Genomic DNA, 18,418 nt, shown 5'->3' on the forward strand with positions numbered 1-18,418 from the left:
AGCTCCAGGGAAGAAGCTGTTCCTCAGTCTCGTAGTCCTGCTCTTGATGCTCCGTAGCCTCCTGCCTGAGGGGAGGGGGGTGAACAGTGTGTGTGCTGGGTGAGTGGGATCTCTCATGATGCAGGTGGCCCTTTTCCTGCATCTGGAGGTGAAGATGTCCGTGATGGTGGGGAGGCTGCTGCCCACGGTTCTCTGTGCAGCTTTCACCACTCTCTGCAGAGCCTTCTTCTCTGCTGCAGAGCAGCTGCCGTGCCACACAGTGATGCAGGAGCACAGGACACTCTCCACTACACATCTGTAGAAGGTGATAAGGGCTGACCTTCCTAGTCCAGCGCGTCTCAGCCCTCCTGAGGAAGTAGAGGCGCTGGTGTGCCTTCCGGACCAGGCTGGAAGTGTTGCTGCTCCAGGTGAGGTCGTCCTTGAGATGCAACTGAACTGAACTATTACTTAAAAGTAAAAATAATAAAATAAATAATAATTATATGTATATATATACACATTCATATATATATATACATATATATATTTATTATACATACAGATATACATACTTTACTTTATTCAGTAACTAATAATGTTCTTTTTTTTAAGCTGGATAATTAAATTAAAATTTACAGAGACTAACAAAGCCATGTAGAGTTGTATGTATTTACGATTCACTTTCCTGCATGTTCAATGTGGTAATGTTTTTTTTAAAAAGCAGGGGTTCTTGCAAGAGGAGTCTATATTTATCATATTCATTTTCACCCTAAATTTGTTGGACGCTGACAAACTCCGTCAGCCTTAACTCTTTATGTGGATTATTTTGCGTTATAGAGGAATGTGGTTAAGATCTAAATATAATATACAAAATAATTACATTGAAATATGACTTGATGAAATTAACAAAACTTGCAGATGTGATCTTTTGTGTGATCTAAAAGAAATGAGTGACATGTAATGTGTTGAAGTATAATTTTTAACAGAAATTAGCAAAACTTTAAAATAAAGAAAACAAGGATTATTTTTGCAGAAATAAGAAATTATGTGACCACTTTTTTTAGCTTGTCATTGGTGGAGATCAATTCTTAAATCAAATCAAATCTTAAATATAACCATGTATTAACTCATTTGCAAACTCTACCAAACCTCCCTCTTCTCAGACAATAATTCACAGTCATTTTCTTTAGACTCTTTATTTCTTTGAATATATTTGATCAAATGTAAAATCAAACATTTGAAGTAAAGATTGAACAGTTTCTGACTAGCAAACCTCAACACTGTCAAAATAAGGAACATTATTGATACTTACGACATAGTATACATAGGACATGGTGTATCTTAGCTGAGCTTTAGCCAACACAGACCCAAATTACAAAATCATTACTTTTAAAAGTCTTTTTACTCCCACAATTTCCTGGATTTTTGAGCTGGTGCAAAAGAAAATGTGTCAGGTGAAGCAAAAGCTTGTGTTTCTGTCAAATAATCGATGATTCTTCAATGTAAACTTCACTTCAAAAGGTCTGTACATGGGGGGGGGGGGGGGGAACCAGTGTGTGTCCTCTACACTGGTGACAAGGTCATATCAACGTTTCAATGGAAGACTTTAGGCTATTTACAAATCGCTGAGATGTACTGTGATGGTACAATTTCTCTCAGACACGCTGTACATTACTCAAGTGTATTAGCTCAGCTAAAACACCCCAACCCCACCCTATTTTTCAAAGTGCATTTCCACAGATCACCACGAGGTGGTGCTTACACCATATTCAAGGCTTTGATAGTGTCATATTTGAATGAGCCTAGTTCAGGTGTGTTTGTCAAAAAAAAAAAGAAATCTGGCAACAATGTTTTTGAAGAGTCTCTTCAACTGTGGTTCAACCACACAGGTGATTTCACTGACGTTCCTCCGCGCAACACAAACAAACTGTGCTTGGCAACATCTTAATCGTTCCTATTTGGCCGTCGTTTCATTTGCGGAGTAGATCCTCCTCCTCGTGCAGTGTTCTACATTGTTGTCGTGTCAACAAATCTGATCACACTGACAGGTGTTGTGTGTGTGTGCGTGTGTGCAGCTGCAGCCTCTTATACTCTACTCCACTGTGCCGTTGACCTTCATTGTCCAAAAACATTAACATGTGCCACAAAGTTTGTTCTTTCAGCTATTTCTACAAACAGAATCCTGATGCGAGGATGTATAGATCCACAGCTGAGAAGTCTTCAACAGTGTAACCAGTCACTTAAAGGTCCAGTGTATAAAATTTTAGAGGCTTTATCGGCAGAAATTGAATGCACTATCCATGTGTGGTTTGCACAAAGGTATAATTCCAATTTAAAATAAAAATCCGATCTTGTAGCCTTAGAATAAGCTTTAAGGAGACCACCAGGTTTCTACAGCAGCATCAATAACCAGCCAGAATGTGCATTTTTTGCACACCTTATTGGTGTCTGCACTATAGTTCCCTAACATGCTGAGTGGAGAATTCTTTTTTTACAATATACAGTCTCGCCCTCTGATGTCATTAAATGTTACACACTGGACCTTAAAGACATGTTTCTAAATCTGTGAATGAAGCTACATTTGTTTCTTTAGTAGAGATGAAGGGGCTCAAGAGGCTGAGTGTCAGTGAAAGAGTTTGACTCATAAACTCAGTTTGGTTTTAGTCTTTTCATGGGACCGATTCCCAATAGAAAGATGTCGCGTTAACGCCAGCCTTTTTCTTCAAGCATCGCTCGAACATTTCATAGATTTGTCTTTTGAGGAAAGTACAAACACAGGTCACGCTCACAGAGAGAGAACGATGGGATAGCTACGAAGACAACGTGATGAAACAGTAGCTCTACTTTGGAACGGTGAAGAATTAAAGACCACATCGTCTTGGGGAGGAGAACAGTCACAGGGCAGTGTTTTAGCCTGAGCAGTCAAACACAAACAGAAGAGTCAGAACAGTCAAGTTAGTGAGTTTACAATGAACACCTTTCAGGAACTCCCAAAGGTTCATAACATTTATGACAAGTAGTTCATAGTCACACAAACTGTATGCCGTAGTGTGTGAAGTCAAAATCACGCTCTGAATATGTAGATGTTCCTGAAGAACTGTAGCACGTTCATGAACATTACATCAATACCTGAACTGACTAAAAAAACGGTTGCAGGACCACTTGATATCGGTGAGTTAATGGAATGATTGAAGAAAGGAGGCGCTGTGGCACATACAGTACATAAGCTACTTAAGGATTAGAATATCTATACACACATTGTACACTCTCTAAAATACAATTTACTGTACATGATGAACACTCGCTGGCCTCGTTTATATCTACAACTCTATCTTCCTGTCTCTGAGTAGTAGCTCTATTAGTCATCAAAAATAAAAGTGAGATAGTCTGCCCGATGTGTGTTTACATTCCCTGTCCTAGTGTATATTTTCTATCAATGATAAACCTGTCGCACATAATGTGATGTGAAACAGTCACTTTACTGCCCTCGTTATATCTAGCAACTGCTCACCAAACAGGGTCACCACCACCACCACCAACGCCACAATCCTGCTGGATGCCTTATCAAAGTGCTGCTGCTCAGAACACACACATGGATACACACACACACACACACACTGTTCCTGAGTATGAACTGTAAGATATTAATTTTGGCTCTACTCTGAGAAACAAATGTAGTAACCTAAAGAGAGCTGTTTGAATACAAACAGCAGAACTCTGATATACCAGGTATGGACATACCTTCATTGAGGAAAAGAGGTTTTAAATAAAAACCCTTAAAAAACATGTGCTCCTGTGAACAAGGTACATTATACATTGTATCTAAGGCCATAGTTTCAGTAAAAGAACAAATGAGGATACATCAGTAGCATGGGAACATACCATTTTCCCATAAATATGTACTATGTCATGCTTTTATTTAAATGTTTTAGTTATGGTGTGTTTGCCTTATAAGTTGCTCACTATTTTATAGTGACAATGGGGCAGGTGACTCTGTACAGTTGGGCTTTATGATCCACAACTTCACCGTTTTACTTTACTTTAATGTTGCTGTTACTGTTTACTTGGGTCAAACACTGTTGTGTAGCTGCAGCATGAAGTCGTTTTCAATAAAAAAGTCTAAAAACATGATGGAGAATTTCCAAACTTCATGGCCAGATGTTTCCCTCAGGACTGAAACAAAGTGAAAAGATGAGCTAGAACAAGGCTCCACATGAATGCTAATGTCGCTCTGTTCCTGTTGTTATATGTCCATTTGAGAATGTAACAATACAAGTTTTTGATTACTTGCTGCACTGCTTGCAAAAACAAAGTAATCACTGAATTAGAGTCGCCAAGTTGCCCAAACTATGGTTTAGTCCCAACATAGACTGACTAAAAATCTTCTTTTGGAGGTATTAGACAGAAATATCTTATATTCTCTTTAAAGACATATTTTAAATGCTGCACATGCGGCAGCGAGGGTAAAAGACGAACACGCAGTCCAGGAATTGATGAAGTATTAATATAAAGTTGCAATAGATTCTCAGCATGATGTGTAGCAAATGTGTCAGTGCTGAGGACAAAAGCAGTGATTTTTACATTCATTTTTTTCTACTTCTGTGCTGAAAACTGAGCTCACAGACACTCACAGACACACACAGACACACACACACAGCTGACTCCTGTGCTCTGTTTGACAGCCACGCAGAAAAACACACAAATCAACAGACGAGAACATACTTATGGAGACAAGTGACTCGAACCAAAAGTGGTACTACGCATCTGTGATGGTATGTTAATGAAATTAAAACTCAAAACTCATCAGATACTCACTCTCTCTTTGACTCATAAACACCACAAGACAATTTAACAGTGAAACTAACAAACAATCCAAACATAGTTACCCATGGGGTCTGTGCTTGTTCATGTGATGAGAGAACTAGTGAACTGTACAGCATTCATCACGTCAAAAAGGACAAAAAAAAAAATCAAATGTCAAAGTGAAATGTCTCTCAGGTGACCGCCATTCATATTCAACATTCATGCACGCTGCATTCATTTTTGCCTGCAGCATTGATTGCACTGATCTCATGTGTGACACCGATTATGAACTCTACCGAACTCGACTTCATTGTAGATATCACTGCGTGAAAGGAAACATGTAAATACTATGTAAACTCTGCCTATAGTACAGTAGTCTGGATAGAGAGAAAAGAGGGGATAAACACAAAGCAAACCACGGATACTTCATTAAAGTTCTCTCAGCAGTCGACTCTTTTGCTGAAGAACCTGTCACGTCCAGTACTGGAGTGGCCCTCTATGCTGATTTTAACCTCCTGAGGGACAAAAGAGGGTTTAGGCAGAGTCAGAGGAGGCTCGTCCTCCGCTTTATCAGTCTGGTCTCTCTCCGGAGCTGACCAGCGTCTCTTGCGGACTGTGGGTCTCTCTAGATCACCACACTGTATTTTGGTGAGAGCAGATTCCTGTGTTGCTTCTCCAGTCCCTGAGACAGTCAGCATTACTCCATAGGTCCCCTCTGCAGAAGCCTTCATTAGGAGGCCGCCATTACTGCCTGCAGCGTTCGGACTCATACTGTGTCTTACATTGGCATCCGCATTGTGACAGGAGTCGGAGTGGTGACTCGTCTTCATCTTAGTCCCCAAAGCCTGGGCGTCTGTTGCTGAACCATTCCTCAAGCTGCGGAGGGTCAGCGACACACAAACATCGCCGACACACAACTTGGCGCAGGACAGCTCAAACAGTTGGGTGGTGCGGTCTGGGCAGCAGGATGACCAGCCCTGACCAAAGACAAAGAAGGGGTACTCCACCAACACCTCCACACAGACCTGGAGAAGAACACATTCACTGTAAGCTTTTTGCAAAACACAGGCTGAATAAAGATTTACAAGAGTCATGAAGAGAAAACTTTAAAAAAACTCAAAAGTGCCAATCATTCGGCTCTATCACTTTACTGAAGTCATAAAATATCAACAAACAATTAGCATAACTGTGAAGTGTTTTGAGTTCTGCTCCAGAAACTAAACAATACTACATGGATGGACATACTGACCAGTGTATCTCATGCACTGTATGCTGGGAGGATTATAACAGTAACAAGGACATTCAACACTACTGCAATTTGAAAAGGATTCTAACATTATTCTGTTAGTTTACGTTTTTGTTTCTAAATAATGTAGCTTTGGCCTTTTGACATCCCAATATTGACAAAAAGCAAGATGCAAAAATGATAAGGGGTGCCAGTGTAATTTGCATGCTCTCTCATCGTCACCCTGTCAAGGCTTAGTGGGACACTTTTCTGATGGAAAATTGTACAAAAAATGTGTTACATGTTACAATGTTACATCGTTACAATGTTACATCGTTGATATATTTAAAAGCTGGTGAAATGTTATTCTATCACGTTTATGCTGTATATGCCAAACAAAATGAACATCATCTTTATAATTAGGCATATAATAAGACATACATTTGTCTCTCCCAAAACAAGGCTGTTCTACCGCAGCCTTGTTTGTGTCACTTAGGTAAATCTGAAAGGATTTCAAACACTAAAGTCACAAAACAACACAGTGATGGAGGCAGCGGTGGATTAACAACTGAAGTGTGCCGTGATAGAAAATTGCTGATTTTCTCTTTGAATTTTTGTACAGATAGTGAATGGGTTACAAAGTGACTGTCTTACATATTCTTAAGATACACTAGACTTAATCAGGTGTAGATTTTATTAGGTGAGGCTTCAATTAAAGTGACACAGTATAGGATTTCAACCTTCAAATAACATCTCCAAGATTATTTTGATGGTACATTAATTTACAACAGGTTGTCAAAGCCTAAGCAGGACTGCATCACATACATTGGCACTATGTAACTTCTGGTTTTGGGTCCATGTCACAAACTACTTTACTTTCAGTGACTGAGAATCTGCTTTCCCTATTTTCAGTGAGATCAAGCATCCATGTGCCAGGCTGGTTTCCCAGGGATCGTAGCACCTTGGCAGCATGTTTAGCAAAGTCAGTGCTGAAAATGTGTCAATGCCTTGTAAAACTACACTCCAAAAAACCTGCACTATCCCTTTAAGATTGAAGTTATTTAAAATACCTCACCTGGGCTTTGAGCTCTCCCACAGAAAACTGAATGACCACAGCATTGGGAGTTTGCCCACTATCAATGCGTTCGACAGTGCTGGAGTCAATCTTCAACTCACTGCTAATCTCGGCACTCTGGATGAAGTCCTCCGTCTTGAGGTCTTCCACGCGCTTCAGCTCCCCATCAGCCAGCTGGATGATGGAGCCTCGCATGAAGAACGGTGGGAGTGCCACAGGAGATGAGGAAGAGGAAATAGAGGGGGATGCTTGGATTGAAACCGGGGCTGGAGTCGGGACACGAGCAGGAGGGGGGGATGGAGGTGCCACTGCTGCTGGAGCGTGGTTGCACTGGGGCAGGACTGGGAGTACAGTAGCCTGTGTAGCTGCATGATGTGGTCGATGTCCTTCCGACCCCAGTGCCTCACACTTTGACAGAGCTGTGGCCAGATACGCATGCGGCATGGCAGTGGATATCTGAGGGGTGGTAGTAGCAGTCAGGGCACTGACAGTACGACTAACCTCCATTTCTGTGGCATTATTGGCACCACTGACTGGGATGAGGAGGGACTGGCAACTTGGGATCACCAAGTGCTGGGGGAGTGCTGCATGGTAGCTGACAGCATGCTGATTTGCACTGGTGATGTAGCCAATGATGGGTGGCTGTGTGGAGGAATAGAGGCTGGCTGGTAGCTCCTCGTGTGGTAGAGTGGTCTGGATAACTGTATGAGGAGCAACAGACTTCACCATCTCTGAGGAAGGGAGGGAGGTGAAAGAAGAAGATCTGGACACGGGTTTTCCTAAGCAGATGCTTCCTTTCTCAGTCTGGACAAAGGAGATCTTATTCGAACCAGCTTCGTGTTCATCGCCATGGTTTTGCTGTGCCACCAGCACCAAAGAGGTCTGGAGTCCTGCTGGGTTTTGGCCATAGTCTGCAGGGAGAAGGATATGTCTGGCCTCATAACTCTGGACCTGCTGATGGTTTCCTGGATAATTGGGGACCTTTGCCTGTTTGACCTCCAATTCTCCATTCAGTATACTCTTAGTATGCATGTCCGGCTTCCTCCCAGCTGAACCATCTGCATACTGAACCACCAACTGGGAGGGAGCGAGGGTGAGTGTCTGAGGGAGGACGGCTGCATGAGGGTGTAGCTGAAGGTGAGCCGCGGGTGAAGTGACAGCATTGCCACTGACAGTCAGAGGAGTTCTGCTGTCCAGATGGATGTACTGGCTGGTGACCTGGGGAGAGCTCGGTAGCGACACAGGTGCCAGCTCTGTGGAGGAGAGGCCTATTTGGAACTGCTGCTCTCCTTTGGTGTTGGGGGAGATAACAGTGGTATACCCATCCAGGTGGGTCCGCTGACCTATTATGGCAGAGCTGTTAGGCACAGAGCTAGCATTTGTTGAGATGATGTGAGAGGAGATATATCCAGCATAAGGCCCAGAGCTGATGAACTGAACATTGGGTCCCAGCTGAGCAAACTGGATCGTCCCGGCCTGCTGAGGAACAGCTGTGGAGTAAACTGCAGGCAGAGAGGCCAGGGGCATTGTAGACAGAGGAGTGGCTGAGGAAGGTACAGAGGTGGCAGGAGAGGAGGAGATGAGACATCGTGGACTCTCTGCATCCCTAGATTTGCAGCGTTCACTGGCTACACTTGCCAGCCACGCTAAGTTCTCTGTGTGAGGACTATCGGTCACTACTGCCGTCGCTGGGGGTGTCGCTGTGGCTACAACCACTGGCCTCTGCTCCAGAGCCAGGATCTCGCGCTTCTTAGGAGGTAGGCATCCATTACTCCGCTCTTGGTTGGATTTCATTGTGCAAGCGTGGTTTTAATATTCCCTTGTAAGACTTCTAAGCTCCTCTGAGGCTCCTTTATGTCCTCAGTGGTTACGTGAAGGAGCTGGCCTCTCTGTGCACTCTGTGATTCTGATTCTCTTTGTTTTCACTTGTGAAAGGCATCAGGTCTCAAACCAGAGAAGATGGTGTTGCTCCAGCTCACAAAATGAGCTCCATAGACTTCATGAGGTATCATCTCTGGCGGATGTAGCTCGTCCACAATGTCTGCAGTAATCTGATGGCAGAGAGAAGATCAAGTCAGACACTGTAATACTGTAATAAACACTGTAATAAAATCACAGCTCTTAACACAAGTTGTACAAATTACTTTGATTTGACTTTAATTGGCTTAAAATTCAATTCAATCTCATTAAACTAATCGTACTGCTGAACTCGTTCGTGTTTAAGAACCATATTCACAAATCTGCAGAGGCTAAATGCACATCAGCAGATGCCAAAATACTACTGTTAAAATGTTCCTGATTTTCTTCAGCCACAAGGTGGTGCCTGATGGTGTGGCTACTGCACTGTGTTTTTCAAATGCACTTGAACAAAATGAGAACCTCTTAGTATCAGACTCCTAAAAGATCTACATGAGTTCTTAAGTTTTCAAACCAGACAGGTGTTTCCTGGGAGGTGCATTGCTGTTAGGACTGCAACAATTATTTGATGAATTGATTATTAATTCATTACTAAATTAATCGTCAACTATCTTGATAAGCGACCTATTGGTTTGAGTGTTTATTTCAATAATTAAAACAAGCTTTCTGGTTTTTCAGCTACAGCTTCTTGAATGTGAATATTTTCAGGTTTCTTTGCTCCATATGACATAGAAAAATATTACATTTGGTTTGTGGAAAAAACAAGACACTCAAGAACATCATCTTCATTTCCAGGTTTGGTAAACACCTATCAACATGTTCTTGCATTTTATGGACAAGTATGGATTTCTTGATTATGAAACAAATCATTAGTTGCAGCCCTTATTGCTGTTGACCATTATCCTGCTCTGGGGTACAAGAGTCAGAGCAGAGTGAAAACATTATAGCATAGAGTAACAGCCTTTGAGGATCTTGTGCTTTTGTCTTAGTTTTAACACTCCCAGGTCTTGTGTTGAGTCAGTGGAGCTACTATAAATATAACATCCACCTCCAGACAGGAACTCTGAGTCAATAGGTACATCAGAAAAAATCAAGTCAAAAGACAATGGTTTCAAATTTGATCACAGGACATTCTGGAAGTGTAACTGGGCCTTTCATATTGTCAATGAAATGTATTAAAAGTCTTTCTAGCGCACCAAAATTGAATGGTGCAACAACGCTTACAGGAATTCTGAATGGACAAGTTAGGTTCCTGGAAATTATAATGAGAAAAACGTCTGTAAGTGTAAAGTACCTTAATCAACAAGTCACAAACGCAGCTACAGTAGCCACTGTTGATGTTTGACTCCATGGTTTCTCATACACAAGCATATTATTCATAGACTGTATCTCTGAAAGCCATACACACATGTAAACACCAGCAATATGCTATGCATCCATTCAATTCAACAACATTAAAATGCAGCCCTTTGTTTCCCATGTTTTTTTTTTTCAGATTGAATGTTCTTTCCTGCAGGCTTATCTGTGGGTCAATGCACAGGACTCAGAGTTGTTCATTAGCCAGAGGCACCACACAGTGTATGGAGTGTATGACACCATTCATTCACATTTCTCCACCTGCATACCATTCAGATGAGCCAGTGCTAAAGTGTATTTTCACATAACAGGTGAGGTTCACTACAGTGAGCAGCTGCAGACATGTTACATAAAGACAGAGGTAAAAAAAACACAGCAGCGACCTTAGTCAGATGCATCTATATCTATCGATGGCTTCGACAAGGTCACCTCAACCAAATGCATTGAAAAGCTCAACACATGCAACAACAGAGCCTGGTAGATCCTCCAGATGTAACAAAGGAGGCGAGAACAGGGATGAAGAGACGGAGAGAGAGAGAGGGAAGAGGAGGATGAGGGGGAGGAGTGGAAGAAAGGCAATGTAAAATGACAGAACTGTGTTGAAGGAGGAAAGGGAGTAAAGGGGTGGGAGGGTGGGATAGAAAGAAGATTAGGAATGGAACAGAGGGAGAGAGAGAGAGTGAGAGAGATAGGGAATGGGGAGAAGACAGAGTGCTGCTTCTCCTGACCCACATTGAGCAGCGCCCGCAGCATCAGAGTGCCATAGCCCCCGCCTTGCTGAGAGTTCCCCTATCAGCAACAGAGCTGCTGCTGCTGCTGCTGCTACAGCCAGAGCTATGAATTGCTCAGTGGCAACAACCCCACCTCAGCAACACCATATCAACACTGTAATGACATCACATCTGAAGCACAAGTACCTCCTCTGACTACAGCTGCAGTGGAAGACAAAGCTGGCACGCTCCGATTTCCAAATACCACAAAAACACACCATTACTGTCGATAGACCGGGATGCTCTAAAATAAGGTGTATCTCGTTTCCTCATTTAACCTGGACCGAGCACTGTGCACATTCCTCACTCACTCGCATCCACACAGACACACACACACACAGTACAGCTAAAAGCCTCTCTAGATTTTCCAGCATCAGACTATTATTAGAACAATGACACTAACAAACATACTGCTTGCGTGATACTATGGAGAACAAAGGCGAGCTTTCGAGTCATGACTGTCACCGCAAACCAGTCACCACAGGATGCCCGAATCACTAGCCTGGCTCAGAACTGTCACCCCTCAGACATGTATGGATGGGTCACAACAGAGCATGGGGGGGGGGGGGGGCACTCTCTGTTTCTTTCAACACACTGACGCTTTTCAGCTCAGACAGAGTGAAAGAGTCCAGCTCGTATGTGATCCTCTTTCACACTCCCACACACAAAGCTGCCCAAACCACAGAAATAGGTTGGCGTAGTGGCGGCGTATGTCTGCCGTCACAAATAATGTTTTCTTTCATCCTCCTCTCTCTTGTCCCCAGGTGAGAGGCCCCCAAGCTGAGAGATACGTCGTCACCAGCTCCTCTGGTCCCCTACCACCGCCTCCTCTTGATACCGGAGTCTACTCTCATTTCTCCCACTACTTACTCCTTGCATTGATCCACAGCATCATAGCAATTAGCAATTAGCAATTGCATCATACTGCTGCAGAGAGGCCACAGAAAGGCGACAACAATTATTCAGTGACAAATGTCTTGAAATGTATCTTCTTTGCAGAAATGTTCACAAAAAAGTTGATGCAGTGACCCTGGGGTTATGGACCTGGCATCAATGCTGCTTATGTTTGACCATAAACACAGTGAAGCCCCTGGACAACAAATGTCTATATGTAGAAAACAAAAACATCATTATCAATCTAAACTCTTGCATATAGGGGGAGGTACTGAGGAGGACAACATGTACATTGTACATGTGGGATTCACTGCATATAACCAGGATCTCACATCAACATCTACAGCTGCTTTAACCACTCAGCAGATCAATTCAACAGACTGCTTCATCTAATACTCAAAAGAGCCATTTTTACTGCCCCTTCTCTGCACAAGAGTGGTGCGATGCCTTTAAAAGGCGGACCGTCCGTGTGGCAGACCAAAGCAGACAGTATGAACAAGCAACGGGGTTCAAGCTGCTGGTCTTCACAGTGACTCCAAAGTTCTGCTCCACACACTTCAGTCAGAGGAGTGAGTGTACACAGGCGAACCTGGCAGCGGGTGCAACTACAACCAAACAGGAGTGATGCTGTTGAATCCTACAACTGTGACTCTGGACAGATGTTGCCTGTGACTGTAGCCTCCAGGGGCTTTAGAATGACAGCGAGAGCGCATGAGTGTAGTAGCAGGGCAGAAAATACTACTATGCCACAAATCAAGAGAAAAGAAACAACCCACCCTCCTCCCCTCTGGTTAGAGTACTAAGAATAGCTCACCAGCCTCTCCACAGCCACTGCTTGCAGAGCATGTCCAAGGATTCTTCCTGCCTCTCAGTGTGTGTGTGTGTCAGTGTGTGTGCGTGCGTGCGTGCTGAAGACGTGTTTCCTAGGACTCCTCTTCCTGAATCTCTCCTTTGTGCCGTTCTCCTCTCCTGGAGCTTGTGTTGTAGCTGCCCCAGCTCTGTCTTCCTCTCCGTATGAAAGCTACGTTTCCCCTGCAGGCCGTCGGTAAAGGAAGTTCCCCACTGCTCAAGCTCACAGCAAGTCCTGCGTGCAAAGGCTGCTTCAGTGTGTGTTATGCAAGGCCACCAGACCGCCAGCTCCCTCTCTGCCTGGCTGCTTCTCTCTCTCTCTCTCTCTCACTCTCTGTATTTCTGCTTCTCTCCCTTTCCCTCCCTCCCTCCTTTTTCTTTCTCTCTCAGTACTCCACTGACACAGCTCCTCCCCCAGCCAGCCTCATCAGCCGCATCAGGTATTCATTCAAAAAAACACACTCTACTTGGCTCAGCGCCCAGACTACGCTCACACAGAGAGGGAAGGAGGGGGAGGGAGCAACAGACTGTGGGTGAGGGAGGGAGGGAGAGCTGGAGAATCATAGAGGGTTTGCTCAGACAGACTTACTGCATAAATGCGAATAACTGTGGGACATTTGCACTGGCAATGCATGCGTGGATACTGACTGATATGCATGCACCTAAACTGTGAGAGGATTAAATTGTTCAGTGCGTTAGAACATCAAAGCTGTTTTAATGCACTGCCTTGTTCTTGTTCATTTTCATATGCATTTCCATTGCAGCAGAGATAAATCTGCTCATAATCTGCGCTGTGAGCTGCCCTACAACTATTCAGATGCAAAAATGACTGGGAGTCCCCCACCCACCAATCCACACACACACCAAGGTCTCCCTAGGTGCCATCTCTTCCCAAGAGATATTTTACCTTAATTTAACAGCAGAATTTAGCCCTGACACTTGTCACTGTGGCCTTGCTCCTGATCCAAAAGCCTCCTCCTCACAGCGCACACTCCTCCCTGATCTTCTGTGCAGCGTCTGTACAGCAGCAACCTGGAAGACATGAACATAAATCTAGTGCACATGTGATTTACAGTCGATAACACACACATACACAAACACACATGCACACACTCTAAACCACTAAAGTGATACTATGCCTTTCCACAGATGTTAAAGCTGAGACAATAACATGTCCCCTGTGTGTGTGTGTATGTGTGTGCGTGCGTGTGCATGTGTGTGTGAGTCCTGCCAAGGGGCTACTGCCTTGTTTTCCTTCTATGACTCATGTTCCTTCAAAGATGCTACCAAGTCAATGCACACCTCAGGAACTACACAATCCCCATGACAAAAGAATGAAAAGCAACGTGACAGAAGCCCCACTGTGAAACACAGTGGCACATATGAGAGATAGTTGTTTGTCTTGCCTTGAAATGGCTCACTGTGAGTTGAAGGTCAGACATAGTGTCAGTCAAGTGAACTGCAATAAGCTTCAGGAATATAATAATTAATGTTTGCTTATATTTTAGAGGAGACACCGACCAGGACAACCAGAAGGAGTGGTTGTACTGGCTTAATTGTTGTTGTTTTTCTTCTAGCACATACACACGGAAGGGCTGCACCACAAGTTACATTCCTCAGTGCGGTTCAGAAATAAAGACAGAGAGAGATGTATGTTACTAACATCACATACTCAAAGCTAATGATTGTCGGAGTAACAGTAATAGAAGTAGTAGTATTAATAGTAGTAGTTATGGTATGTGGACTTGCAACCCTCTACCTCTCTCTCTACCAAATCAACACTGGATTATGCCAACAGTTCTCCATTTTTAAACACACTGCCTCTCACTACTCACACACTCACACACAGCAGCCTTCAGCAGAAAACACAATGAAAACTCAAGTGGGCGCCAGATGCAGCAACTTCTGGGTCTACTTTTTCAATAGTGATCTCACACAGCACAATTGTGTAGACATGAATCATATTACCTTGAAACTGCCCAGTGTTCTGCAAAGAAATCATAAATAATCCAAGCATCAGTACCAGAATCTGCTTCTGCATCCTCACCATGCATGTACTGAAGCAAAGTGAGCCTCTTCTTCTAATGTAGCAGACATGTCCAGACATGTAACACTGATTCTCTCTCTCACTCACTCACTCACTCTCACACACACACACACACACAACAGGGAAGCATGTGTGATGATGCAAACACTCACTATAGCAAGCTTTCTTTCCTCAGAGTGCGATAGTTTGCATTGATGACGTCATTGATAACATTTCCTGGTTCAAAGATCTCCTCAGTTGAAAGAAAAAAAAACTCGGATATCTTATCTAAATTAACAATAATTTGATATAAAACAAACTACCATATAATAATCAGTAACACAGTCGAGTAAATGTGCAAAGGTCCCAAAATAATGCGTCATTAATTTAGTGAAACAAATGTGGCAGCTGTTTAGGTAAAGTGCCTAAAACGTGACCTTATGGCTTACACTCATTACTTTAGTTTTTAATAACCTGGTAGTTTCAGAACTTACCCGAACTTCATCTGTGAAATAATCGTGACTGAAGACATTTTTATGTCTTACCCGGCGCCGACTGAACCACTTGTCAGAGGAGGGTACAATGCTAATAAAATCATGCTAATGCTAATAATAATAATAATAATAATAATAACAATAATAATACGGGTTTTTTTTAATTAAAAAATATGAAAATGCTCGGTAAAAGGTTTCACTAATAATACACTTACAACGCGTATGCTAATTTAAATAAATGGAAAATAACTGGATATCTGCATACACAAATGTGACCAACAGGCAAGAGGAAAGAGGAAAATAGCCGTTACTGTTTGGTTTGGCTAACCAAGGGCAAATCACACAGTTAGCTGTTGTTGTTTTTTTATGGAAATATAAGTGAATGTCCTGCTTCTAACTTACCAGATAGATAGATAGATAAATAGATAGATACTTTATTCATCTCACAGAGAAATTCACAGTTCAGCAGCTCCAGAATATGTTACAAGATAGAAACATACTACAAGATAGAAAAATAACCATTCACATTGTGTTTTATTTATACAATTGAGATTTGATTAAATCATTTAAAAATGTAAGTTTATTCTCTTATTTATTGATTTATTTATGTTTTAAATTATTCTTTATTTTATTTAGCCTATATTTTACTAATGCATCTTCTCTTTCTTTATATATCTGAATAAAATGAATTTGTTCATTCAAAATGATTTTATTTCATGCAAAGAAAGAAACATTTCTACCTTTCTCTTTGACATTTAGGAGTAAGTTTTCCTTGAATGCCTCACCCTCTAAAACCATGTTTGTGCATTACCAGTTTGCAGTAATGTGGGTGATTTATTTTTTGTCTTTCTGCCCCTAGTGGAAACTGTTAAGAAAGTTCATTTTGAGATCCCTACACTCAGGCCTTAGGGTTCCCAAAACCTTTGCACTTTTCCTATTCATAACTTCATGAAATTAAAAATAACTGTACACATACTTAGCATTGAAAGCCACATTGAAACATTCTTACAGCAGATGTATTTAAACACTAAAGCATATAGCTATACATATACACTTATATATATATCAGATATAAACCGAATAATTCAACACTGTCATTTATTGATGGTGGTAGACGATGAAAGACTGAGCTATGAGTAGCTGTTATACAGATCGCTTGAGGTCATGTTTCCACTCTTGTTTACTCATCCCCACAGAACATTCAAGCTGCTTGTGCATTGGGTTCAGTGGTTGGTGGATATTGAAACCACCAACTCTGTGATTGGTACAAAACCCATTCAACCACATTCATCCACAGCTGCCCCAACAAAGCTTTGAAATTTAAAAAAAAAAAGTATGTGTTGGGGTTAAGTTCAGCATGTGGGAGCAGCCTTTGGGAAACATTATGTGCTTGTATGGAAAAGAAAAGGAAAAGGTGGAGTGTGGGTGGTGGGATTAAGAGGAATATGGTGTCAGAGCAGGAGGAAAATAACTCAGTCCCGTCTGAGAGCACACCTGTCTACTCTGTGGTGTGCTACAGTTTGGAGGGAACAACATGCACACTCCACACTATGTGGGGAGAATGTGAAAGCACTTGCTGCCATGGCAACAAGGCAGCTCCACAGTCTCCAGTCCCCATTAAGAAAGATGGGTGGCAACGTGGCTACTCAATGGTGGTGTAGCATGACACGCTGAAAGAGCCTATTGAAAGCCAGTGTATTCAGCGGTTAATGAAAAGAGCAAAAGGACAGCGAATCCACCAGGCAGGTGATACTGACCTCACTGCTCCAGGTGCATGCACCTCAGAGACGAGTGTGAATGTGCTCTTTTTTTTGTATCAGCTAATATGGCACACCTTAATGTAAAAACCATTAAGAGAATGTCTCTGAATTCTAGGCTTAATTACAATAGAGGACTTGTTGTTGAGTGCAGCTAAATGGTCCAAATGACCTTGAACAAAGTCCTGGATTAAATGTCATCTTTGGTTGGCTCCCAAATGTTTTCCTACAAAACATTTTAATTGCAATGCCAGTCATACTTAAGGAGGTGGAACCATCACTCAGTCGACCTGTTCAATCAAAATGACTATTATTACAATTACTCTTTATTACAGACATCTTATAGACAATCATCCAAAACACATTCTTGTATTTATGCTGCTAAGGATAACACATTCCTCAGGTAGGACAGACGGCAAACAGAGCATTGCTGCAGCACACAATCAAACTGAATTCTTTAGCTCTGTTTTATGTACATGCTGTGCATTTGGTGAAAGCCAAATTCACCAGAACAAAACAGATTTCATTCTGGGACCAACTGCCAAGGCATTTTTTTTTTGTCATTCAGCTGAAAATAGAAAGCCACTGCTTACGCACATCTCCAGATCATAGTATAGGCAACTAAAAGATTGGGTGGGAGGGATGTGTGGAGGAGGGATACAGCTACTGAAAGAGCTGGGTAGAATTTGTTCAACCGTACAAGCAAAATTAATCAAAAAGAAACCAAACTGTGTTAAAAAAGAAAAAAAAGAAAAAAGAGCTACAGTATGTGCAGCCAGGAAGCAAAGTAGCTGTTGGCTTTTAATCATAGTTTCCAAAGATGCTCACCACAGATTTGCTGGGTGGGTTGTAAGGCGAGGACAGGAAAGACAAATGAACACAAGAACTTCCTGGTAATATGATCTGTTTCTGTTGCATTAAACACTACATTAGTGATCACAGAGCAAAGGTCACAAGCTGTCGATGTGTACACATGTCTCTTTGTCTGCCGTTTGTGCCTGATTTAAATACTAAACCGTGACTGAAATGACCTCACTGACCTCAGAGAAGTTGAGCTCTCCTCCCTCTCCCTGTAAAACAGGTAATTACCATATTCCCACCATAGAGGGCAGTGTACTGGTTTCTGCGACACCCTAGTTCAGCAGTGGGTTATAGTAATAGGAGAGAAATATAAGTATCATTATTATACATAAATGAATCCTCCTGTTAGGCTGTTTTGTAACTATATCATTTTATTGTAAATACACTGTATATCTTAATTTTTCATGCTTTA

The 18,418-nt window shown here is 42.3% G+C and overlaps 1 protein-coding gene across 4 annotated transcripts; it reads right to left on the reverse strand.

Annotated features, from left to right (window-relative positions):
* Positions 1 to 1,159: 1,159 nt before the first annotated feature.
* Positions 1,160 to 15,664, reverse strand: LOC131471446 (ataxin-1-like). 4 transcript variants are annotated; one of them, XM_058648001.1, is made up of 6 exons: positions 15,389 to 15,664; positions 14,837 to 14,855; positions 13,776 to 13,900; positions 12,834 to 13,103; positions 7,083 to 9,133; positions 1,160 to 5,807 (listed from the first exon to the last, which is right to left on the reverse strand). In XM_058648001.1, the coding sequence occupies exons 5-6, from the start codon at positions 8,874 to 8,876 to the stop codon at positions 5,223 to 5,225; spliced, it is 2,379 nt and encodes a 792-aa protein (XP_058503984.1). In that variant the 5' UTR covers positions 8,877 to 9,133; positions 12,834 to 13,103; positions 13,776 to 13,900; positions 14,837 to 14,855; positions 15,389 to 15,664; the 3' UTR covers positions 1,160 to 5,222. The 4 variants fall into 4 exon arrangements, with proteins under 4 accessions (XP_058503984.1, XP_058503985.1, XP_058503983.1 ...); XM_058648002.1 differs by lacking the exon at positions 14,837 to 14,855; XM_058648000.1 differs by lacking the exon at positions 15,389 to 15,664 and having other exon boundaries at positions 14,837 to 15,012.
* Between the last annotated feature and the right edge of the window lie 2,754 nt (positions 15,665 to 18,418).

The sequence above is a fragment of the Solea solea genome, chromosome 13, assembly GCF_958295425.1.
Source record: "Solea solea chromosome 13, fSolSol10.1, whole genome shotgun sequence".
Taxonomy (NCBI): Eukaryota; Metazoa; Chordata; class Actinopteri; order Pleuronectiformes; family Soleidae; genus Solea; species Solea solea.